General features: G+C 41.3%; 1 protein-coding gene across 2 annotated transcripts in view; it reads left to right on the top strand.

Annotated features, from left to right (window-relative positions):
- DOCK11 (dedicator of cytokinesis 11) overlaps window positions 1-25,253 on the top strand; it is a 551,771-nt gene that overhangs the window by 499,307 nt on the left and 27,211 nt on the right. For both annotated transcript variants that reach the window (XM_077493986.1, XM_077493985.1), the window contains 4 exons: window positions 701-911; window positions 2,375-2,565; window positions 4,285-4,385; window positions 7,868-8,006. In XM_077493986.1, coding sequence (XP_077350112.1) covers window positions 701-911; window positions 2,375-2,565; window positions 4,285-4,385; window positions 7,868-8,006 — 642 coding nt within the window. The remainder of the gene's footprint in view (window positions 1-700; window positions 912-2,374; window positions 2,566-4,284; window positions 4,386-7,867; window positions 8,007-25,253) is intronic.

The following is a 25,253-nucleotide window of genomic DNA, read 5'->3' as shown; positions in this document are numbered from 1 at the left end:
TGTTCAAAGCTTGGGATATTTTTTTTATAACCTAACCCTGCTTTAAACTTCTCCACAACTTTATGCCTGACTTGTCTGGTGTGTTCCTTGGCCTTCATGATGCTGCTTGTTCACTAAAGTTCTCTAACAAACCTCTGAGGGCTTTGCAGAAGAGCTGTATGTATACTGAGATTAATTTACACACAGGTGGACTCTATTTACTAATTAGGTGAATTCTGAAGGCAATTGTTTCCACTAGATTTTAGTTAGGGGTATTAGAGTAAAGGGGGCTAAATAAAAATGCACACCACACTTTTCAGATATTTATTTGTCTTCCACTTCACAATTATGTGCCACTTTGTGTTCTATCACATAAAATCCCCAAAAAATACAATTACGTTTTTTGGTTGTAACAAGACAAAATGTGGAAAATGTCAACGGGTATGAATACTTTTTCAAGGCACTGTACTTCAGATGTAAATGAAAATGATAGAGACTATGATTGTTAAAATGCACATGTGTGAACACACAAATAGAAAGAAAGAAATATTTAAGGTAACATACATTTATCATGTAATGGGAGATGAATTGTAACTGATTTGTGATTTGATCAATCCAGACCATTTGGCAAATCCATAGTCCAATGGATTTGACAAGCACTCATTTCCACTTTCACTTATAGATTCAGGTGCCAAGTATCTTCTTTATTGTATCTTTCTAGGTGAATGTCAAGGATCTGGACCTGAAGGTTGCCCATATTCAGATTACCTATGTGAAGCCTTACTTAGAAGAACAAGAGCTTTCTGATAGGAAAACCAACTTTGAGAAGAATCACAACATCACCAGATTTGTTTTTGAAACTCCATACACTCTCTCCGGGAAAAAACATGGAACTGTGGAAGAGCAGTGCAAGAAAAGGACTATTTTAACAAGTAAGAACACTTAAGAATGAGCAAATTGCAAGTTAAAGATTGTGCACGCATGCATAGTTACACATCTGTTACCTTTTGCATTATCCACATTTCATATTTTCCATATACCATCTTGGCCAGTTTGTTTATCAGCATTAGTGGGAGATACCCCACAGAAAGTTCTCGGTAGGAACAGTTTTTTTTTTTTTTTTTGCCAGTAACTGGACATATAATATGGCAGTCTTATCTCCATCCATCATCAGCCACATGTTACTTGTTTTAAAACCTGCAGCTGTCAACAGATGGGAAGAAAGAACAAAGGACCTTGCATTGGAGTTGCATTGTTTCATGTAGTGATGTTCTTTGCCCCTAAGGGGCATAATGTTATACTAAGCCCTTGTACACACGGTCGGACATTCCGGCGGAAAATGTCTGATCGGACCGCGCTGTCGGATAATCCGACCGTGTGTGGGCTCCATCGGACTGTTTCCGTCGGAATATCCGACGGACAAAGTGCCACGCATGCTCAGATCAAATTACAAGACCAAAGCTATTTGCTACTAGCCTGAATGTAATCTCGTCGTAACGAAATTACGTCATCACGTTCTGAACGATCGGATTTTTTCGACAACTTTGTCCGACTGTGTGTATGCAACAACAGTTTCGGACAAAATCCGTCAGATAAAATCCGTCAGATTTTGTTGTCAGAATATCCGACCGTGTGTACAAGGGCTAAGAGGGAGGTGTGGAAATCCTATGAGAATCCAGGTCCTGGACTGTGCCTGCGCAGCTGGGGGACCATCTAAAAAAGCCACAACACACATACTGTAGTTTTGCAAGTGTGCATCATGCACGAATGAAAAAAATAAAAAAGTGAGTTCCCCTTTAAGCAAGACTCTGATTTGCTTACTAAAAGTTTGAGCTCATTTCCTTTTCTCCAGTTTATTGATTTATTCCCAGGGCATCCAGATAAAATGAATGCAATCCAGCATGTCTCTGTGGTCTGTGAAAACAGTTCATTTTCAATATTCTTATTTAGGCTTCAATCTAAGTATACTTTATTTGTTAAACAGATCTAGTCTATCCTGTCCTGTTGTAGTCAATATGTAACCTGTGAGACAATCATGCTCGAGGGATCCAAGTTTCTTGTTTTTCTTTTACCTTCCTTTTGACTTTTCTTTCACAAATTTTTCTTGCCTAATATATAAATAAAAGGCTTTATGAAATTATTTGGGGACTTGGAAGTTCAAACATCAAATCCCATTTATCTCTCACCCCATAATAGTTGAAGAAAAAAAAACATAATTAATAAAAGCAGCGACATTAAACTAATTTCAAAGGGTTGTGTTCAATGGTTTCACCAAGTAGTTTATTTTTATTTTTATACAACAAATAATTTCCAAACAAATTTATTGCATTTGAGGTCTACAAAAATATTTATTTTATAAATCAGTTGATGTGCGTGATTTTTTTTTTTCCCCCAGCATCCAATTCTTTTCCATATGTAAAGAAGCGAATCCCAGTCATCTATGAGCATCAGGTGGATCTGAAGCCCATTGATGTGGCTATTGATGAGATAAAGGAGAAGACAGCGGATTTGCAGAAGATCTGCTCTACAGTTGATGTGGATATGATTCAGTTGCAGCTAAAGTTACAGGGTTGTGTATCTGTGCAGGTAACCATGTTTGCAATTACTTGAGCTTAACATATTCAATAAAAATAAGAGTAAAGCCCCATACACACTATCAGTTTTTCTGCGGAGTTTTTCCTTCAGATTTACCATAACCATATAATATGAGATCAAACCGTAGGAGTTTCAATTTGTATGCAATCAGGCAGGCCTTTGCACTACATGGTTTTGGTAAACCCGAAGGAAAAACTCAGCAGAAAAACAGATAGTGTGGATGGGGCTTTACAGTAGGGTCGGCTCATAAAAGATGAAGAAAAATTGACTATTCAGATGGGAGCTAGTTAAAGGGGTTGTGAAGACAGAAGTTTTTTTTTTTTTATCTTAAGGTGTTCTATTCATTAAGATAAAAAGCCTTCTGTGTGCAGCAGCCCCCCTTAGTCCCCCTAACACTTACCTGAGCTCCCTCTCCAGTGATGCCCACGAGTCCCTCGGCCACCCGAGATTCTCCTTGCTGATTGGCTGAGACACAGCAGCGGTGCCATTTGCTCCTGCTGCTGTCAATCAAAGTCAGCTAGCCAATCAGGGGAGAGAGGGGGCAGAGCCAGGTTGGGGCTCAGTGTCTGAATAGACACAGGGAGCTGTGACTCAGCTCAGGTGCCCCCATAGCAAGCTGCTTGCTGTGGGGTCACTGGACAGGAGGGAGGGGCCCGAATCACAGAAGAGGGACCCAAGAAGAGGAGGATCCGGGCTGTGCAACTCCACTGCAACAGAGTAGGTAAGTATAACATGCTTGTTATTTTCATAGAAAAAAAAGCGAGCCTTTGCAATCACTTTAGGTCATTTGAAAAAGTTCAGCAGGAACACTTATTTACTTATAAACCACCCATTTGTAAAATGGTCATATTGTTAGCTGTATGGCCAACATTAGACTGCAGTCAGAACATGTATGCACAATTACACTGGACCTTGGACTGTCATTTAATAGTAGGTACTGTTGGAGATCTAAACTCTGAAAATGTCTTATATGTCTTTGGAATTCTATTGATACCCTATCTACACATAACTGAGGATAACTGAACTGCACTATATCTATAAGGGATCGTTTACAATAGCAGTTGCTTTAGAAAGCAGCAGCTGGTGTGTGATGCAGAAGGCTGCAATGCTGATAATAGCGCATCGCACAGCAAATCAATTTTTCCAAACTTTATTGAAATGTAATAAATTGACATTTCATTAACATCTATCAGCCGCAGCAGCAGTGTGATGCGGTGGATTTCTTTCCCTCGATCTTCGCTGAAAAAACAGTATTGCATGCTGTTCTGGTTTTTCAGCATACCCTCAATGCAGTGATGTGAACTATTCTAATAGGAAAAAAGGCATTTGCTTTGTCTATGTTTTGGGAATAGGCAAGGCTGCTGAGAACAGTCCCAACGCACCTGGTGTAAATGAGCCCTAAAGCATAACTGTACTGTACAGTTCTGCTATAGGTTCATTCTCCTTTGGTACCACCCCCCTTCCCAAAGCAGTTAACTGGTACTGCTCATAGAAAATCGCTGGGAGCTGCTCAGCCTCTTTTTTGGAAGTCTCCTGTTGGAGTGAGGTTGGGCTCTTCTATGCATGGGCAGCAACTCTCCATGTATTCCATCCTTGGAGAAGAAAGATGGGAGATAGAAAGTTCCATACTTATAGAAACTTATATGATAGATGTCTATGATATTTACTGATGCAATGTTTTTTTGTTTTTTGTTTTTTTCCTATATATAGGTGAATGCAGGTCCTTTAGCGTATGCTAGGGCATTCCTTGATGACAGCCGGTCCAACAAACATCCCAGCAAAAAGGTCAAAGAGTTGAAAGACACATTTAAGTATGTATTTATTATATCAGTCATTATAACTGCATACTGTAAATACAGAAAACAAGACTGAAAATCTACATGTAAAAGTATGCTTTAATATAAAAGAAGGTTCTTCCCTCCTTTTTTATGTCCTTTCTCACTTCTGTTATCTATGGAATACAGAACTCCAGTTTGGGGCCTTTTCGTGTATTACCCAAATCATATTACAAAACTCGACAGCACTCTACCCTATTATCCAACAAAGAGCTGTTTCTAATATATAGTAAAGAGGTTCCATCCGCATACAATTTTCAAAGATATGTGGAAGTTGCACATTGGGACCCTATATCTACTGTATATCGTGTGCTTCTCCTTTTTTACATGGTAGTAATACATAGGGCCTTATGCAGAAATATCCATGTAGTAATATGGAGGGTTCCTTTCTCCCATAACCCTCACCAAACCGCAGTGCAACCCCCATCATAATGGTATTTCAAGTCCTTATAATACCATAATACAGTTGTTTCAGTAGTGAAGCATTGTATTTGCAGGTCAGAGTGTTAACTTCCATGCCTCTAGCTTGAGATTAGATGAATATGGTGTCACTCTGCCTCCTCCTCCAAATCAACATGTCCCTAGTCAGTACATATTCATGAAACACATCTGACAGGCTCCTGGTGCAAGCCAGGGAATTACAAAAGCCCATATCAAATTCAGACATACTATTTGCATTTAAATATATTTTTCATAATTTTGTAATGAATACTGTACATTGTTTTTTTTATCTAGGTAGGTTTTTATTTGCATGTCTTTTTTAATATCTGACTTCAGTTTTTAAGCAGTGGTTTGTTCTAATTGAATACCGATCCCTTGAAGCATGGTCCACTTGTGAATAGCATTCGCATTAATCTTTCCATTGTTTTTCACTGAGCCGGCTATGACCTTGACGTTACCTTCTAGCACATGTTGTAGTTGTGCCAGTGTAGGTATCTATTCTAGAAAGAGGATATAACTCATTGCTCAAGAATTATTGGATAACTTATCTCTCTAGATTCATGGGTAGCTTTGTTTCACTCAACTACAAATACAGTTACAAAATTGTTCTGTCTCACTTTATGCAAGAAACATACCTTCTGAGACCCAGATGGGGTAGAGAATAGAAAGCTTGCTAATTTGGCAAAATCCACAGGTAGTTTAACTCTCAGAGAAGACATAAAAGCAGGACCCAATAAACACTATATTGACAAAAGTATTGGGATGCCTGCCTTTACACACACATGAACTTTAATGGCTTCCCAGTCTTAGTCTGTAGGGTTCAATATTGAGCTGGCCCACCCTTTGCAGCTATAACAGCTTCAGCTCTTCTGGGAAGGCCGTCCACAAGGTTTTGGATTGTGTCTATGGGAATGTTTGACCATTCTTCTAGAAGCGCATTTGTGAGGTCAGGCATTGATGTTGGCTGAGAAGGTGTATCACATAAAACTAAACTAAAAGTAAATTGTTTCCCAGGAGTAATCAGCATCCAAAAAAATCAGGTGACTGAGAGAGATGATCAGTTCCAAAGTGAAAAATATAAATCAGAGTAGATAAGGGGGATAAGGACAAGTAAAATAGTCCAAATTAAAGATGTAAGATGGTAAACATGTCTTCCTGCAATCCTCCTCCAGTAGTGCTAGCCTCTCACCTTATAGATAGACCCCAACGGGTCTAATGGGGCAACAGTGAACGACCAGCCTGTTGTTGAAGCTTTCCTCACAAAAAAAGGTTTTGCGTTTAGTTACATTGTAATGTAAAAAAAAAAAACTTTATACACTAAAAGTCTGTCTTTTGGCAAGTTTTATCCACTTGCCTTTCAGAAGATTTGCCCTCCTTCATTACTGGGCCATTTTTTGCTTTTTGGAACCGAGTTACTTTAAGGCTAGGTTTACATCTAAGATAGATGTGGCTTGCAGCAGGGGTCTGGTGTGTCCCTGTTCTCCATTTCAGGGACGAATCAGGGCCGAATTTTTTGCCCGATTTCGGCCCTGAAATTGAGCCAAAGACGCACAGGACTACTGTGGAAGCCGCTCCGCAGCCACCACGGAGATATATGAATCAGCTCCATAGAGAGAAATCACAATCTACTGTAATGCAAATTGTGTGTGGGGAAACCTGCATCCAATTTGCATTAGTGTGAACCCAGACTGGAACTGAGGGAAAATCTCCCCAATGAGACACAGATGGCAAAAAGAAAAACTGACAGCAGCTATAACCCTCCCTTACTCTATCCCAAATGGAAACAAAAAGTTTTGCCTTTAGTGCCACTTTATATATTGACTCGCAACCTCTCATCATTTTCCATTTATTAAAGGCAAACTAACTATGCACTTTGCACAGTGCAATTGCACTCTGCAAGAGCAGTTGCTCCGGAGCTTAGTAAATGAGAAGAGACTGCTGACTTCCGTCATCCAATCATGTGCAAGCAAAAATGCTGTTTTTTTATTTTCCTTGCACATGATTGGGTACTCTTTGCAAAGTGAAGCTTTACCTCATTTACTAAGTTCTGGAGTAATTGCACTTGCAGAGTGCAACTGCACTTTGCAAAATGCTCAGTCCACTTGCCTTTAGTAAATCAACCCCTATATGTCTACAAGCAGATACAGACCAGGGCAGAACACTCAAGAAATGTTACAGCAGAAACTTTGTACAGAGATTATCAGGATGCATAGAGTGGCAAGCCCACATTTACAAGTTCAGGAACATCTGTTGAGGATATATTGTCAATATTGTCATTGATATACTTCAGAAGGACATAAAGAAATAGGTACTTCACTCCACACCGATGACTGACCTGGCAAGGTACAGGAAGTATCGTTGTGATGGCCACAGTCCGAGTCAATGTGGCTGTGGTGGCAAACAGTTGGTGGCCCTGTCACTACCTCAAAAGTGGAAGGAGCCAACAAAGCACAATAGCCCTCTTTTTAAAGTAAGGATTTCACCTGGCTTTGGAGATTTGTTTGCACTTTAAAAGAAGTGGAGGGAAAGTGCAAATCTGCACAACCAACTGAAAGCATGCAAGACAATTCTACTTCCTGAAAAGGTTGTATTCTTTGGTCAAGAAATGTTCCCATTGGCCCATAATTCAGCCACAGGCAAATAAGTAAGAGCAAGAGGCCTTTGTTTTTGTAAATATCAGTGGGGAGGATGAGTAGAGAATATATATTTATTCAAGTACAGTGCTTAAAATCCAGGAAACATTGGAACAGAGTAACTAATATAACATAGGTGTAACATCAGGTATTACTGTGTGCATCAACAATATCTAAGTATTTTCATAATGGAAAGTCATAAGTTTGGTTAAAGTATTTGACTTGACCTGAGAAATAAATTATTCAATAAACTTCCTGGAGAAGGTCAACAGAGCTTTTTCTTGAGATCAAAAGCGGATAATATTGTAGACAAAACACTGAATATTAGCTTGAACAGAATTTGTATTAATCAAAATTGTTTCCTCTTTTCCTATCTCCCTGTAGGCAGTTTATACACGCATGTGGCACTGCATTGGATATAAACGAGCAGCTCATTAAAGAGGACCAGTTTGAATATCATGAAGGATTAAAGGCAAACTTTAGGGATATGGTGAAGGAACTTTCGGACATTATTCATGAGCCAGTAAGTACATCCAATTCTGCACTAACCTGTAACAGGCTTATTCAACTGAGCATTATGAGAAGTTTTAATGAAGTTTAGATTACAGCAAGTTGGACCAAATGCCCCAGTCCCATCCCTGATTCAAACACCTCAGTCCCATCCCTGATCCAGTGTCTAGTGTGACAAGGGACATTGCTAGGATTGTGAAAGACATTTCACTTATGCACCCCCTGTCTACAGCTCAACACTGCACCACCCTATTGATCCTTACAAAAGAAGCATCTGGCATAGAACTATAAGGCTCCTTTCACACTGGGGCAGTGCGTCCCTTTACCGTTGTTTTATTGGAGGTATTCGGCCGGTAGAGGGGTCGGTTTTACTCCCCTGCTAGCGGCCGTGAAAGGGTTAAAACCACTGCAAAACGCTGCTGCAGCAGCACTTTGCCTTTCGCACTTTGGCGGTGTGGGCGACAGGGGTAAAACAGTGCTATTTTTAGCTCCGCTTTACCGTTGTTTTATTGGAGGTATTCGGCCGGTAGCGGGGGCGGTTTTACCTCCCTGCTAGCGGATGGGAAAGGGTTAAAACCACCGCAAAGCACTGCTGTAGCGGCACTTTGCTGGTGGTATAGCCACGCTGCCCCATTCATTGCAATGGGCAGGAGCGCTATCCACACTACTCCTTCACCACTTCAAAGATGCTGCTAGCAGAACTTTTTTTACCATCCTGCCAGCGCACCGCTCCAGTGTGAAAGCCCCTGGACTTTCACACTGGAGTGTGAGGAGCAGGTCTCTTTCAGGGCACTTTGTAGGAGCTATTTTTGGTTCTGTAGCGCCTGCAAAGTGTGAAAGGGGTCTTGGGCCCGATTCACATCTATGCATTTTTAGTGCTTTTTGCAGATTTGCACTACAGTCCATTTACCATGGTTTCCTATGGAACACTTTCTGTTGTGCAAATCTGCAAAATGCAAAAAGCACCAAAAATGCATAGGTGTGACTCCAGCCTTAGTCAGGTGTTTTTATTTTTCAATACAGTGCAGTGTGCACATCATGCTGACTAGCATCTTTGCCTGTATTAGGCTTCGTCCACACGTAATGTACTGCAGTGTACGCCCATGCGAGACCATGTTCACCCACATGGGGATGCACAGGTTTTTCATGCATCACTGTGCAGGCAGTTCCATTCATGTCAATGGAGAATGTGAATTGAGACAGGATACAGCTGCTGTTATTGCGTGTCCCTGAACAAACACTCATTGCATTGTGCATTCAGAGCCATGCATCCGCACCAGCACAGATGTTATGTGCATTTGCAGTGCTTTTCAGAGAAAAAATGCAACGTTATGTACCTTTTTTAAATGCAATGATGTAAACTAGGCTCGCTGAAACATGATAATTTTTCTTAAATATGCGCTTGTTGTACACTTATAGTGTGCTTAAAATATGCACCTGACTAAATCTGGTGTAAACAAGCACTAAAAGGGTTGAAGTATAACTAAAGGCAAAACTTTCTTTCATTTTGGATAAAGTTTAGAATACTTGTCAGTTTTTATTTCTGTCTATGCTCTCCATTAAGGAGGTTGACCTTCTCTATTTATCCTGTTTACCATTATCATTAAACGTGAAAGTAAAAGAAGGTCCCACATTTCAGGTTTTCCCCAGAAAAGTATTAGAGGGCAAATCTTCCAATGGGGACACTATTTTTGGTGATCTGGAGGTCACCAAGGAATTCCTTTAATGTGCAGGGAATTCCTTTCACTTACTGTTTGGCAATGGGACTGGTGGAGGGAAATCTCTGCAATAATAAAAATCGAATAGTGTCTCTTTACTGGACTTTTAGAAGTTTTATCTTCCCAAAGAAAAATATCCTACGCTTCACAATCATGACTTATTCATGTCATCCGTTTTCGGCAGGACCTATATTTGTAAGCAACTATTTTCACACAAAGGGTAAAATTAGAACCAAAATATCTGATGAGCACCTTGAAAATTCATTGAGAATTTCTACTACATCCATCGAACCAGATATTGATGCGTTCGTTTATCAAAAACATTGTCAAATATCACACTAATTGTATGTTGCCTGCTTTTACTTTAACCTCCCTGGCGGTACGATTATTTCTGATTTTAGGTGCTGAAAGCGGTACAATTATTTTGCATGCAAATTTGGCATTTTATATTGTAGGCCTGCAATTCTTAGGAATAGCTCACTTAAATCTGTTCAAACCAGAGTCTAGTAGACATCCCGGGTATGATAAAGTTTATAATATAATAAATAACTATAAATAATGATAACAAATAATAATAAAAATGATTCAATAATGTAATCAAATCCAAAAACACTGAAATTTGCTCATTTTCAGAATTGTCGCTGTCATTAGATTTAGTGTTTGATGACGAATTTCCCCACAAATCGCTATCGCTCAATTCTGCAAGTGATTCTAATTTATTATCGCTTTTTTCTAGCTGGTCTAAAATCACTTTTGACATAAAGGGACACTTTTTGGTTGCTATGGACAATCTCCAAATTCCAGGCAGAAAAAAAACTGTATTTATAATATAAAAGTGCATGCAGGGCACTGGACAGACCACTAGGGACAAGGGTTGTGCATTTTTTATACAGTACTGTAATCTGTAAGATTACAGTACTATATGTGTATTGTGTGTTTTTACTTTTTTGAATTTGGCGCCTATCTCCGCTCCCGTGCGTCATAGCGTCACAGGGAACGGAGCTCGGCGGCACTCAGGCACTGTGTGAATCGAGCGGAGGATGGCTCGCACACACAGTGGGGGGGACATCGCTGGATCCAGGGGACAAGGTAAGTAAGTTTCCCTGTATCCAGCGATGCGATCCCGAGTCTGGCTCGGGGTTACCGCTCGTGTTACTTAAATCCCAGCCTGAGCCAGACTCGGGATTACCGCCAGGGAGGTTAATAATACTATGCTTACTGTTGGTGTGTTTTATGTGTGGCCCAAGACAGTGCCTCTTCTTTTAATGTGGCCCAGGAAGGTCAAAAAGGTTGAACACCCCTGCTGTACATAATAACTGTACAGTTAATAGTCTGCTTAAAGCGATACTAAACCCCAAAACAAAAATTTATTAAGTTGCAGCTTGACAGTTCTTAGATGTGGTGGCTGCAATATTTTTTTTAGGCTTTTTTTCCTTTATTTTCACCTGGTGATCCAGCTAATAATTTTGTTATTTTTTTTTAATCTTATTTTAAAGTATAATTAAAGGCAAAAGATTTTTTCTTTTGGTTTTGGATATAGTGTAAGAGGGTTTATAACAGCTATTGGATATTTATTGTCGCCTGTGCCCCCATTAAGGAGATTCACCATCTTTATTTGTCCTGTTTAAAGTGGTTGTAAACCTAGTTACACCACTTTTACCTACAGGTAAGCCTATAATATGGCTTACCTGTAGGTACTGGAAATATCTTCTAAACCTGCACTGTTTAGGAGATGTTTACCATATCCGCTTGCGCCAACGTCATTGGCGCATGCGCACTGAAGAAAGGCCCGTTTCTAAGGGGCTCGTGCCGTGACTGGCGGCTCCCGTGCACATGCACTAGATTGAACCCATGGCCTCGGAAGGAAGAGGGGTGAAGATGGATGCGGTCACCAGCAGGGACATCGCAGACATTGCAGGCTTTGTTTGCAGGTAAATGGCACATAATGGGCTAGTATGTGATACATACTAGCTCATTATGCTTTTACTTTTCGGGGAAAAAAGAGGAAACAAAACCCCACAAGATCACTGCTTTGAACGTTTCTGTTGCCGTGTCCTTTAAGGTGCGGTGATAACAGGACCTGGAGACCCCTATCGAACCAGAGGACTAGAACAATGCTTGGTCTTCTGTGGCTAAGTGCTCCTACAACACGGCTACTCTAGAAACTGCATACAAAGTCCTTCTACAATGGCATTGTGTACCCGCCTGGATTGCGAGTTCAAACCCATCCTATAGCAACCAATGCTTTAGAGTGTGTGGCCAACAGCGCTATGTAAGTACACATTTGGTGGGCTTGTCCTCGCCTTATAGGGTTTTGGTCCAGGGTGTTTGGACTCCTACATTCCCTGTTTCACACACCCATAGGCAGAGATGCTAAAATCACCTTGTTGCGCTGTCCGGTTCAGTGCTTGTTCTCATACCAACAGAAACTGGTATCTTATATGTTCATTGCGGCCAAAAGGGTTATAACCAGAGCATGGAAGAGGCCCTCTGTTCCGTATGCAATGGTGAAGAGAACCCTAACTGATCTTATGATCAGTGAGAAAATGATGAGCATTTTAAATGATTCTCACGCTAAATTCCTTAAACCATGGTCACCATGGTGTTCCTATGCTCATCCCACTTTGCACCTGAGAAGTCTGGCCCTCTCCTGAGAGCAGACCTGTCACCTCCCTGTCCTGCAGGACTTCCTCTCTTCCCCCCCCCCCCCTTTTTTTTTCTTATTCTTTCTTCCCTTCTTTCCTGATCCTTATTTCCTTATCTTTTACCCTTTCTCTTTCCTTCTTTTTACAACCAAGGATCGTGCCTAGGGCCGCCCTTGGTCTTCTTTGCCTTAAGGTGACCTGGAATCCCCAGATTTAGGGCTACCTTCAGTTGACAAGCAGCCACTGCTGCTTCATTGCTAATTTTCTGTATCCCTCTACTAAATGTTCGCCCTGACCTGTACATGCAACTCCCTCCGCTGATACTTTGTGCACTTGCATCTAGGGCCCCAGTTAATTAGCCCTCATGCTCAGGAATTTAAATGGACCCTTGGGTTATCCCATGCGGTCACCCACTGGATAGCTAATACCAATAATGTTTTACTCACTGCACTAAACCCCTGCGTGGGTGAACGTTTGTCAAGATGTTATTCTTTTTGCAATAAAAATGATTGTACCAGAAAGATAAACTCCCTTAGTGAGACACAAATACAATAAAGTAAAGGAACTGTAAGCACACAGTGAATAAATTAAGATTGTTAATCCGCTTCAAGGGAAAAGGAAAGGATACTTCACAACTTTTTCTCTGCCAAAGCCCAGAGTTCCCATCACCATTATAGAGATAATATGTGGGGAATGAAAAAGGACAGCATTCATAATGCCACATCCGTTAATTATAGGGGGAAAAAAAAGAAGTACTAGAGAAAGTAACCAAAGGTTGGAGTCGGATAATATGTGGGCATACCAGATACAAAGACCCCCCTTATTCAGAGTGGTCTAAAAGCGCTTAGCATGCTGAACCCTAATGGCAACTTTCCACGCTAATCTCAATCCTGTTCGCAAGCATTGCTTTTTGGGTGTTTGATGAGCTCAACACAGATAAGTGTATTCATGCAAAGCAAACAGATAAACACTCCCACCTGCCACTCTCGTTTTGTTTATCTGTTTGCTTTGTATGAATACACGTATCTGTGGGAGCACTGGTGTTGGCAGAAGAAGATTTAATAAAATAATAAACCAGTGTTTGGCGCCTACTCCAAAAACAGTCAGACTTGACAAAAAGCCATTAGCTGCCCCTTTAAAAAGGATAGATCCACTTACAACATAAACAAACATAGTAGAGGTTTGGCGCTTAGTTCTGATTGATGATATAAGCGACACGTGGCAGTAAAATAATAATAATAATAAAGATAATAAAAATAATTATGTAGTGCAGTGTGATAAATTCCCAACACCAAAATCCATCTTCCAACGCAATTTTCAAAATCCTTCACCGCTGCTGCTCAAAGTATGGATGTGCACTCACCAATGTTTGACCCCTTTTTACAGGTTGGTCAAAAAGCACTCTTTTGCTTTCAAAAGCCAAGATTCCTCCTGGGGTGAGCTGAAAGGATTCCTCCAATTCTGATATCACGCATGTGTAAGATGGACAAACAGGAGAAAGATATAAAATATCATAGTGCAGTAACTTTATTTAGAACTGGCTGGCAGTTTAAAATAAATTGGTTACTCTCCCATTTATGGGTGTCTGAGAGCTGGCACAAGAACATTCAGCGTGTAGGGATGGGATACTGCAGCAGCAACCAGCATGAAGCTGGCATGTGTTCCAAGCCTCATTCTCAGATCCCTGGCCCAGACGTGACGTCACACAGAACCCAGAAATGACAGTCCCAAGATTTAAGTTGTGAAGTAACTTTTCCTTTTCCGTTGAAGCAGATCAACACTCTTAATTTATTCACTGTGGACTAACAGTTTTTTTATTGTATTTGTGTCTCCCTAAGGGAATTTATCTTTCGTTCACTGTGGATCTTTGTGTGCTCTGGATTAATAATTTTTTATCACATTGTTTTTAAAGGGAACCTATAGACTTTTGTTATTGTGAATTTTTTGTATACCGTTTTCTGATAATAATTTTGTTTATGCTATGTGAGTATATTAAAGCACAACACACATTATTGCATTTGGAAGTGAATAGAGAGGATACCATCCTTTGTTTGCCGCTTATTTTTAAGTTGTGCACAGATTTGCTCGGTTTCCATTTTTTATTATTTGTTTATAAAGAGTTATCTGGAGTTCAGCTTCAATTTGTTAATTAAGTCCATTTAAATCTGCTAGTTTAACATTACCCTCTCCCTAGACTGACAATGTTGCCATCCAAAGGTGTATGCTTTACTACTTCATCCAGAATGCAGACACCCTACGACAGGAAGTGTATTACAGGCTGGATCATCAGGTGAAATAAAGGGGAAAAAACCCAAAAGAAATGTAATGCAGCCACCACATCTAAGGATTGGTTAGCTGCAATATATTACAATTTTGTTTTTGGGTTCAGTGCTGCTTTAGGTTTGCTTGATAACACATGCAGCACAGACCCTAAGATGACAGCTTCCTCTACAGGACAGGAGGGTTTAACTCCACTTTAAAGTGGATTTTGACTTAAAATACAGTTGTGCTCATAAGTTTACATACCCTGGCATTATTTATGATTTCTTGGCCATTTTTCGGAGAATATGAATGATAACAAAAACTTTTCTTTTACTCATAGTTAATGTTTGGCTGAAGCCATTTGTTATCAATCAACTATGTTTACACTTTTTAAATCATAATGGCAACAGAAACTACCCAAATGACCCTGATCAAAATTTTACATACCCAGTTCTTAATACGATGTATTGTCCCCTTTAAGATCAATGACAGCTTGAAGTCTTTTGTGGTATTTGTGGATGAGGCTCTTTATATTCTCAGATGGTAAAGCTGCCCATTCCTCTTGGCAAAAAGCCTCCAGTTCTTTTAAATTCTTGGGCTGTCTTGCATGAACTGCACGTTTGAGATCTCCCCAGAGCGGCTCAAAGATATTGAGGTCAGGAGACTGAGATGGCCACTCCACAACCTTCACTTTATTCTGCTGTAGCCAATGACAGGTCGACATGGCCTTGTGTTTTGGATCATTGTCATGTTGGAATGTCTAAGTATGTCCCATGCGCAGCTTCCTGGCTGATGAATGCAAATGTTCCTCCAGTATTTTTTAAAAACATACTGCATTCATCTTGCCATCAATTTTTACTAAATTTCCTGTGCCTTTGTAGTTCACACATCTCCAAAACACCAGTGATCCACCTTGATGTTTCACAGTAGGAATGGTGTACATTTCATCATAGGCCATGCTGACTCTTCTCCAAATGAAGCGTTTATGGTTGTGGCCACAAAGCTCAATTTTGGTCTCATCACTCCAAATGACTTTGTGCCAGAAGGTTTGAGGCTTGTCTCTGTGCTGTTTGACGTGTTGTAAGTGGGATACTTTGTGGCATTTGCATAGTAATGGCTTTCTTCTGGCGACTCGACCATGCAGCCCATCTTTCTTCAAGTGCCTCCTTATTGTGCATCTTGAAACAGCCAAACCACGTGTTTTCAGAGAATCCTGTATTGCATCTGAAGTTATTTGTGGGTTTTTCTTTTCATCCCAAACAATTTTCCTGGCAGTTGTGGCTACCTGACCGTGGTTTGGTTTCAACAGAACCCCTCATTTTCCAATTCTTGATTAGAGTTTGAACACTGCTGATTGGCATTCTCAAATCCGTCGATATCTTTTTATATCCTTTTCTTGCTTTATACAGTTCAACTACCTGGTCTGGCAAGGGTCTGTCAGGAGTCCTGAAACGTATTGACCTTTTATACACGCAAACAGATCACAGATGAGGATGGTTACCTTTAATAGCCATTCAAACCCCTTTGTATCAACGTGTGTGCATGTTATCAGGCCAAAATCGCCAGGGTATTTAAACTTTTGATCAGGATCATTTGGGTAGTTTCTGTTGCCATTATGATTTAACAAGAGTAAACACAGTTGACTAATAATAAATGGCTTCAGCCAAACACTAACCATGAGTGAAAGAAACGTTTTTTTGTGTTATCATTCATATTCTCTGAAAAATGGCCAAGAAATCATAAATTCTGCCAGGGTATGTAAACTTATGAGCACAACTGTATAAGCATATAAGCTAGCCTCACTGAAGTTTGATAGACATACCTTCTCTACTCCTGTCTGTGATTATTGGATTACATTGATGGAACAGGAGTGTTTGTTAACAAAGATATTGTGCAGTGTCTGCAAAAAGTGGACCTGTGCAAAAGAATAAATGCAAAATGCCTACTGTAAGCACTATATCACTCACAATTGACTTGTCCCATACTGTTTGAAGGATGCAGTTGCCCCAATATCAAGGTCGGCTTTAAAGTGAATTAAACTTAACTAGTAAAAAATTGCAAGCAATAACAAACTGCCTCTTTATAGCCTTCTATTGAATGTACACTGAGCTGCGCATGTGCAGCTCAGCATATATTCCTGGTACACTCTAGCTGTTTCAGGATGACTGTCTCCCATGTACATGCATAGAATGATGTAATTTTCCAAAACAAGAGGCCGAAACCCTGGCACCCAGAAGTAGACAGGGAGAGGATGGCGCCGGCCAGCGAGGGATTTACTAGAAGTTAGAGGTGAGTATTTTTGAGAATTTTGTTCCACTTTAGGTTCACCATATGTTGCATATTACTGTTTAGATATTGTCTGAGCTTTTTATGGCTGCAGAGTTGTATAATTTAAGTTTTGCGTGCCCAGATCTAATTTTCTGTAGACATTAGTTGACCTATGGGACCCTTTTCCATTGACAAGAGGAAGAAGTGAGTGAATTACAAGACATGGCCCTGGTTCCTGCAAATGTACAATATGACTTTTATCTCACCTACAATAAAGGAGTATGGTGCCAAGAAATCTAATGTAATTTACAAGGTACAATAATAGCTGCAAAAGAATAAGTAGGAACAAGCCTTTGTATTGCAGCAGCTTGATGCATCAGAGTTGCTGCTAGTAGTTTCCTGACAGGAAGAAAAAGCAAGCTGATGACTTTATCAGTGTAATGATGCTCCTTTACTGTCCAATTAGCACACTTGGGATGGGTTGGTTAATAAAGTAGCGTTATTACTGCAACAAATGCAAAAATAATTTCCTCCAGTTTTTAGATAATGAAACTTGGCAGGAATTAAGACCAACAAGTTTTCATACAAAGTCAGACAGAGTATGCTGTGTAGCAGAGTGGCATATTTGAGTTCCCTAGCCCCCATACCTATCTCTTGGTTGTTAAGGAAGCTGTCAGCTTCACAACTGACAGGCCCCTAGCAACCAGTGATGCTGACAGTGGGTGGAGTCTGATGGAGAAGCTGAGACACTAATCATACAAGTTGATTGACAACAGGCAGTGGGTTGGTTTTATAGCCAATTGTAAGTTGTCTGTTGGCAGTATCCACCCATTGCTTGTTGTCAATCACAAGGGAAACAGACCTGATGGAACTAGTGTTTCTTATCATCATCAGGCTTTGCTCAACCAGCTACAAGATTCCTTGGCTACTGTGCTGTCTGACAGCTGCAGGGGTGGGTGTTCTACTTGTGTCTGGCAAGGTCACATTGCGGTAAAAGAAAAGGAAGCTTAGACCTCTGCTGTGTATTAAATCATTTACTAAACAGAAAAGCTGCATATAGAATTACAGGAAACACAACTCACAGCACACGAAGTATAACAAAATATGCACAATATGCACAACCAGCTACTCAGCTTGGAGATGGAATCAAGATTCTTCTTTGCTCAGAGCCCAACTGCTTTCTCCAAAATCCTCCCACTTCCAGCACATATGTCTCTCCTTTGTCTCCAAAAACAATTGTGTCCTTTGTCTGACCACATGCCTGTTCAAAGCCCCCCCCCCCCTAACTTTTTGTACATCATATCATGTAAAGAGCTTCCTCTGCTTAGCTCATAAACCAGTCAGACTGGTTCATTTGCATATCAATAAGGGGAGTTTTATCTTATTAAAAAAAAGCACATGGTCTCAAAAATCTAACTGTGCTATAAAATCACCCACAAATATACATAGCAACACATTCCACCTCTTGATTTTATAGCATGATATTTGAGAAATTGAAATTTAGCCATCCTCAGCAGCTTTACAATCTTTGTCCAGGAAAGGGCATAATAATAATAACCCACCAGATTGTAAATGGGAGGAAAAACTTCCCTTTCGACCCCTGGATGTTCTGGGAAATCAGACCTTTGTCCCGGGAAAGCTGCAACATTCCTTACAGCAGAGTTGGCAATGTCTTTGGTAGTTTGTGTAATTTAAATGGAAGGAAAAATTCCAAATAAAAAGTCCCTTGCCCTCCTGGTCATAAGGAAATGCTCAGATGAAAGTCCACTCCAATTCAGCCATCATCAGGAAATCATCTGCATCTTTCGCAGGCTCTCATCTGATCTTCTACTCTACCTCATCCTATCTGGCCTGGCCATCTTCTCTGCCCGTTCCACCTCTCGATGCTCAGTACCTTGAAAGTTCTCTAAAGCCCCGTACACACGAGCGGACTTTTCAACATCCAAAGTCCGACGGACTGATTCCGTCAGACTATTCGATCGTGTGTGGGCTGCAACGGACTTTTGATTCACCAAAGTCTGACGGACTTTAGGATATGGAACATGCTTCAAATTTTTCCGATGGAACTCAGCCGGACCCGGTCCCTTCGAAAAATTTGCTCGTGTGTATGCTATTCCGACGGACTAAAACCGACGCTAGGGCAGCTATTGGCTACTGGCTATGAACTTCCTTATTCGAATCCAGTCGTACGTCATCACGTTCAAATCCGTCGGAGTTTAGTGTGATTGTGTGTGGCCAAGTCCGCTCAGCCGAAAAGTCCGTCAGAACTCTGTCGGAACTCCGGCAGAACTCCGGCGGAAGTCCTCTCGTGTGTACGGGGCTTTACTCTTTTAATCTACCCAGTGCTTTTTTGCCAGGTGACAGAAATATATGGAGCTCACGTTTATTCAAGAGGAACTATTGTCTGTCATGCATTCATTCCATTACACTGACTGGTACCTGAAACAGGATCTCACCAATTCTCTGAGCAAACTTAAAGTATCTGACCTGTCTGACCCCCTTCAACTCATCACCACCCTAAAACTTCATCGCTCTTATGGGGCTCGTGTACCTTTGCCCTGACATCCAACCCTACCTGTTATTATTATTGTTCAATTCTCTGAGATCATCACTTAATTACATCAAGTTTTGCTTCCACTCCTGAGGGTATTATAGTTTATTGTATTGATACTGTGTTTTTCTTGATCTGGCAGGTTTTTCCATTTCATTGTCTACGGGTAAATACACCTCCCCTCCCCACTCTCCCATACCCCTCTCCCCTCTCCTCTCCTTTTCCCTGTCCCTGTCTGACCTTTGTTTTGGCTAAGTACTATGATTCAGGGCTATTGAGCTCTATGTTATGTACCTGTTTCTATTTTGTACCATAAAAATCCAATAAATATTTTTCAAAAAAAAAGGAGTAAGAGACAAAGCAGATTATATGTTTCTTCCAATTGTGCCAACAGCATAACTCACTGCTCACATTTCTCTATCTGCCCATTTTCTTTTTTCAAATTCTTTATTTAACAACAAAGTGTCCCATAAACTGCTTCCAAACATGGTCAACAGCAAGATTAAATAACAAAAAGTGATAGAGTAGAAAAAAAAGGTACAATACTCTGCAGCAAGTATGATATTTCATAGGGCTAACAAGTAAAAATCATCTAGTGAGTGAGAGATATTGGGAAGCCTGGGTCAAAGGCATACCTCCATGGGGGCGGAAGGCCATGAAATAATTCCTCCCTTAAGATAAGCCAATGGTAACATGGGACGACTTCTGAGAGGAAGACCTGCAGGAGTCCATGAAATGTAGAAAGGAGGTTTCCCATCCTGCATCTCTCCCCATCATACAGTCGAGACCGCAATGCAGGCAGGACACAATGTTTTTGCTTTATACATTAGTAAGACAGGGATAGTAAGAGAGAGTAAGAAAGTAGGAAAGGAAGGGGTGGGGAGGGAGGCAAAAAATAAAGGAGTGTGAGAAGGGGAAGTTGCTGGGCCAGCAAGAGCAGAGCCAACCCCATGTCCTACATGTAGGGGACGTGTGTTTGTGTTTTTGCTCTTGTTTTTGTTCCTAACTAGGGGTGTCAGGCCTGCCGAGGGCTGTCTCTTTCACTAGCCTTCCTCACCATGGTTATGAGAGGGTTCTCGCCTCCCTGGGTACCATTCCCCACCCCCCCTCTCCCCCCCTTTCCCCCCTTCTCCCCCCCCCCCCCTTCCTTTTTTCTTTCTTCTTTCTTTCTTTTCTCTCTTTTCTCTCTCTCCTCTCTGTTAACAATCAAACTGCATGATGTCGTGACCTTTCAGGTCATAAGGATGTTATATTCTTTTTCCTTTTTACCATAATACTGGCAAATTGTTCAACTGATATGTACTGTCAACCTTTCAAAAAAATATGTTTAAAAAAAAAAAGAGCAGAGCCAGTTAAAGGCCTAGAGGAGGTCAGTCCCCAGAACAGTTATCCATTAGGGCCTTGCCTTCATCATAGAACACAAACATGTTCCAATGGAGCATGTTTTGGAGTACCGCTATCATTTATTCTGGGCAGTCAGTATCGGGTTTTCCATCCTGTTGAAGTCCTCCACTCTATTCAGCCATAGCGAGATGGAGGGAGGGTTCAGGGGACTCCATAGCTGTGCATATCTGCCCATTTCTAACTGCAAAACTATTGTAGGGTGCTCACTGCTGTTTGTAACAATTTCATGGAAAGGCATAGATTTCCAGCAGAAAGAATAAACCTTCATCTCTCCCTGGGCTGTTCTGGGAACATTAGCCTGTTGTTGTCCAGTATTCACAGCATGGCACTCTCTACCAATGTGCCCCATTCTGCCAACAAAAACACCTAATGTGACCATTTCTACCATTCGCAGCCACTTAAGCAATTCTGGTGTAAGAATCCCATCTATTTGCTCTCTAGGGACCCCCACCTTGAGTAAATCAGTCCACATATGTCTACTGGAGACCATAGGCCTTGCCTTCCTTTTATCTAACTCAACTCGGCCATCTCTATTTGAGCTAATCAGATTCTCAGCTGCCGGCTTATGGGAAGTAACAGTGGCACCAACTTCTGCTTAGGTTTTTTGTGAGGGCATCATTAGACTTGTTTATGAGGGCTGCTTGCCGTTCATTTAAATCTTCAGCTGCTGTGGTTTGAACATACTTCTAATGCCGCGTACACACGGTCGAACTGTTTGACGTACAATCCGACGGACAATCCGGCGTACTTTCCACTGAACGGACTTGACCACACACGGATACACAAACAGTCCGACGAAAGCTTGCGCGATGACGTACAGCACGTACGACGGGACTAGAAATAGGAAGTCCAAGACACAGCAAAGCCCAGCAAAGCATGCGCCATTCTTAGTCCGTCGGACTAGCATACTGACGACCGTATTGTCCGCTGAAACCAAAGTACGACGGAAAGATTTTTGGAAAAACCGAAATTCTTAGTACTCCGGACTGCACGCTGAAAAAGTCCGCTGAAGCCCACACACGGGCGGATTGTCCGCTGAAATGTGTTTCAACGGACTAAGTATGTCAAACAGTTCGACCGTGTGTACGCGGCATAAGCCACTGCAGGTTTGACTTTAAATGCTTGCATTGTCTTCCAAACACTTGGTTGCCACACAAACTTCTCCTTTAGTAAGTCTATTTCTAATGCCGCGTACACACGATCGGAATTCCGGCCAGAAAAAGACAGATGAGAGCTTTTCATCGGAAAATGCGACCGTGTGTATGCTCCATCGGAATTTAGCTGTCCGAATTTCCGCCAGCCAAAAATTGATAGTATGTTCTCAATTTTCCAGACGGAAAAACTTTCTATCTGTAATTCCGATCCTGTGTATGCAATTCCGACATGCCAAAAATCACGCATGCTCAGATTCAACTACGAGACAGAAGCTATTGGCTACTGGCTATTGAACTTCCTTTTTCTAGTCACGTCGTACGTGTTGTACGTCGCCGCGTTATAAATGATTGTAATTTGATGTGACCGTGTGTAGGCAAGACAGCTTGAGCCAAATTCCATCGGAATTACGTCGGGAAAACCATCAGAGCTTTTTCCGATGAGAATTCCAATCGTGTGTACGCAGCATAACTCTGTCTTTTTCCTCTTTTCAGATTCAATATGTAGAGCATGCAGCAAGTGCAAACCAAACACAGCAGCTGCCTGCACCTCTCCTTTACTGAACCCCAAACTCTTAAGACTAAGATCTGAGAAAAGATCAGAGATTTCATCACCCCAAGCTCTGTTCAAAAGAGAAGCATACCTAGCAACCTCCTTTGCAACAGACATCCACTGATGGTCTTTAGCTCAGGTAGGAAGGGTGCGCCTTCTTCTCATGAACAACATGAACTCTTGCAGCCTTACTCTTCCTAAATAGTGAACACAGCATTTTCCCCCAGCACAAGCAACAGGAAACACCACAGATAACAGATCTGCTTCAGTTGAGCTTTAGTGCAAATCCCGGACGAGCCCCCAATTGTTTCGCTTACATCTAGTAATGTCGCATTACAATAAAGCCAAGGAAGGTTAGACCTCTGTTGTGTATTAATACTTTTTACTAAACAGAAAAGCTGCACATACAACTGCAGGATACACAATTTATAGCATGCAAAGTATAACAAAATATGTCCACAATGTACAAACTATCTTCCTAGCAAATAAGCCTGTACAATATGTATGCAATAAGCATACTAAACAGCTACTTAACTTTTTTTGTACTTTAACTGGTTCCCGGCTGGCACATGCCAATGTACGTCAGCAGAATGGCACAGGCAGGCATATTGGCGTACAGGCACATCCAATCTTTAATGCCGCCCTGCGAGCGCGCCGGTGGCGCGCTCGCATGCCGGCCGGGACCCCCGTGAGTCCGGTCACAGGTCCCGCGGACACGATCGCAGCTGGCATACCTGCGATCGTCTCACGGGGCAGCTGAACGGAGAAATGCCGTTGTAAACAGCATTTCCCTGTTCTGCCTAGCAAATAGTGACGCTGATCTCTGCTCCATGTGATTGGAGCAGAGATCAGTGCTCACTAAATGAAAGCCCAGCCCCCCACAGTTAGTAACACACCCCTAGGAACACTTAACCCCTACACTGCCACCCACTGGTTAACCCCTTCACTGCCAGTGTCATTTACATAGGAATCACTGCATTTATATAGCAGTGATTGCTGTATAAATGACAATGATCCCAAAAATGTGTCAAAAATGTCCGATGTGTCCGCCATAATGTCGCAGTCACAATAAAAATCGCTGATCGCCGCCATTACTAGTAAAAAAAAAATTATTAATAAAAATGCCATAAAACTATCCCCTATTTTGTAAACGCTATAACTTTTGCGCAAACCAATCAATAATCGCTTATTGCGATTTTTTTTATCAAAAATATGTAGAAGAATACGTATCGGCCTAAACTGAGGGAAAAAAATGTTTTAGATATTTTTGGGGGATATTTATTATAACAAAAGGTAAAAAATAATGTGTTTTTTTCAAAATTGTCCCTATTTTTGTTTATAGCGCAAAAAATAAAAACCGCAGGGGTGATCAAATACCACCACAAGTAAGGTCTATTTGTGGGGAAAAAAGGACGCCAATTTTGTTTGGGAGTCATGTCGCATGACCACGTAGCTGTCAGTTAAAGCGACGCAGTGCCGAATCGCAAAAAGTGGTCTGGTCTTTGACGAGCAAAATGGCCCGGGGCTGAAGTGGTTAATAATTTTTAGCATTTTATACCTTTTATACCTCCTGAAGTCCAACAGAAAACATGTTTCCTCTGAAGCCTTTCAGCTTCTAGTATACATGTTGCTCCTTTGTTTCCCAAAAACCACTCTCCTTTTTCTGAGCACATGGCTTAAAAATCCTATTCCCTTCCCCCTAAATCCTGTACATAGCATGACTTCTTGTGCTGAGCTCATAAACCAGTCCAACGGGTTCATTTGCATATCAATATTGGGAGCCTAGCTTCTAAAACACCACATAGACTTAGATCAACTCCATTTTAGTGCTATAAAATCACTACAAATAGCCGTGGCAATACAGCGGAAAAGATCTATATGGACACTTCAATCTCAGTGTGCCTCGACATGTGGTGCTTGCCCAAGATTCATGTACCTATTTACAACCTGTATATGAATCTGTGACCTGCACCAACATTTGTTATGTGGAGGCATGATGGAACTCTAAAGAGTGTCATATTCTGGTGTCAGATGTTTCTGCTTGTGTTCAAACATGAGGCATGCGGCATGGCACTGCACAGGTTAATGCATTACCTCTGTCTGTAATCTGATAACTGGCACTTTCTGTGAAGAAACTAAATAGCTCACAATTCCTGGGTCTCTCAGTGTAGCACTGGTGCAGGCTCAGCAAAAAGAGTTTGCTGAGTTTTCATCACATTAGCACTCACGCATTTGTGATACAACAGAGAAAAAATGGTGAGGCATGGATTGGACAATTTGTGACCTGGAACAAGAAGTCACCTGTCCCTTTAAGAAATAGGGGCAAGCTAGATGAATGAATGCATGAACATAGAGAAATTGATCAACCATGGCACTACAAACTGCATCCACAACATTTGAGCCCATCATTACAAAGTAAGTTAAACAAACACCACATGAAATATACAGTATCTGCACTAATACCTAGTTAAAACAACAAAAACATTTGAGAGAACAATGCTTTGAGGCTGGGTTCAGACCTATGCAAATTGGATGCAGGTTTCCCTGCATCCAATTTGCATAGCAGGAGAATGTGACCAGCTCTCTATGGAGCCAGTTGACATATCTCCGGGACAGCCGGAGCGCACTGCTCAGAAATGCTGTGCATTTTTGGCTCCGCTTCAGGGCCGATTCAAGCAAAGGTTCGGCCCTGATTCATCTCAGAAAAT

Source organism: Lithobates pipiens, unplaced genomic scaffold (assembly GCF_037356315.1).
Source record: "Lithobates pipiens isolate NorthernLeopardFrog02 unplaced genomic scaffold, aLitPip1_a1.2 Scaffold_1, whole genome shotgun sequence".
NCBI lineage: Eukaryota > Metazoa > Chordata > Amphibia > Anura > Ranidae > Lithobates > Lithobates pipiens.
This window is presented reverse-complemented; position numbering and strand designations above follow the sequence as displayed.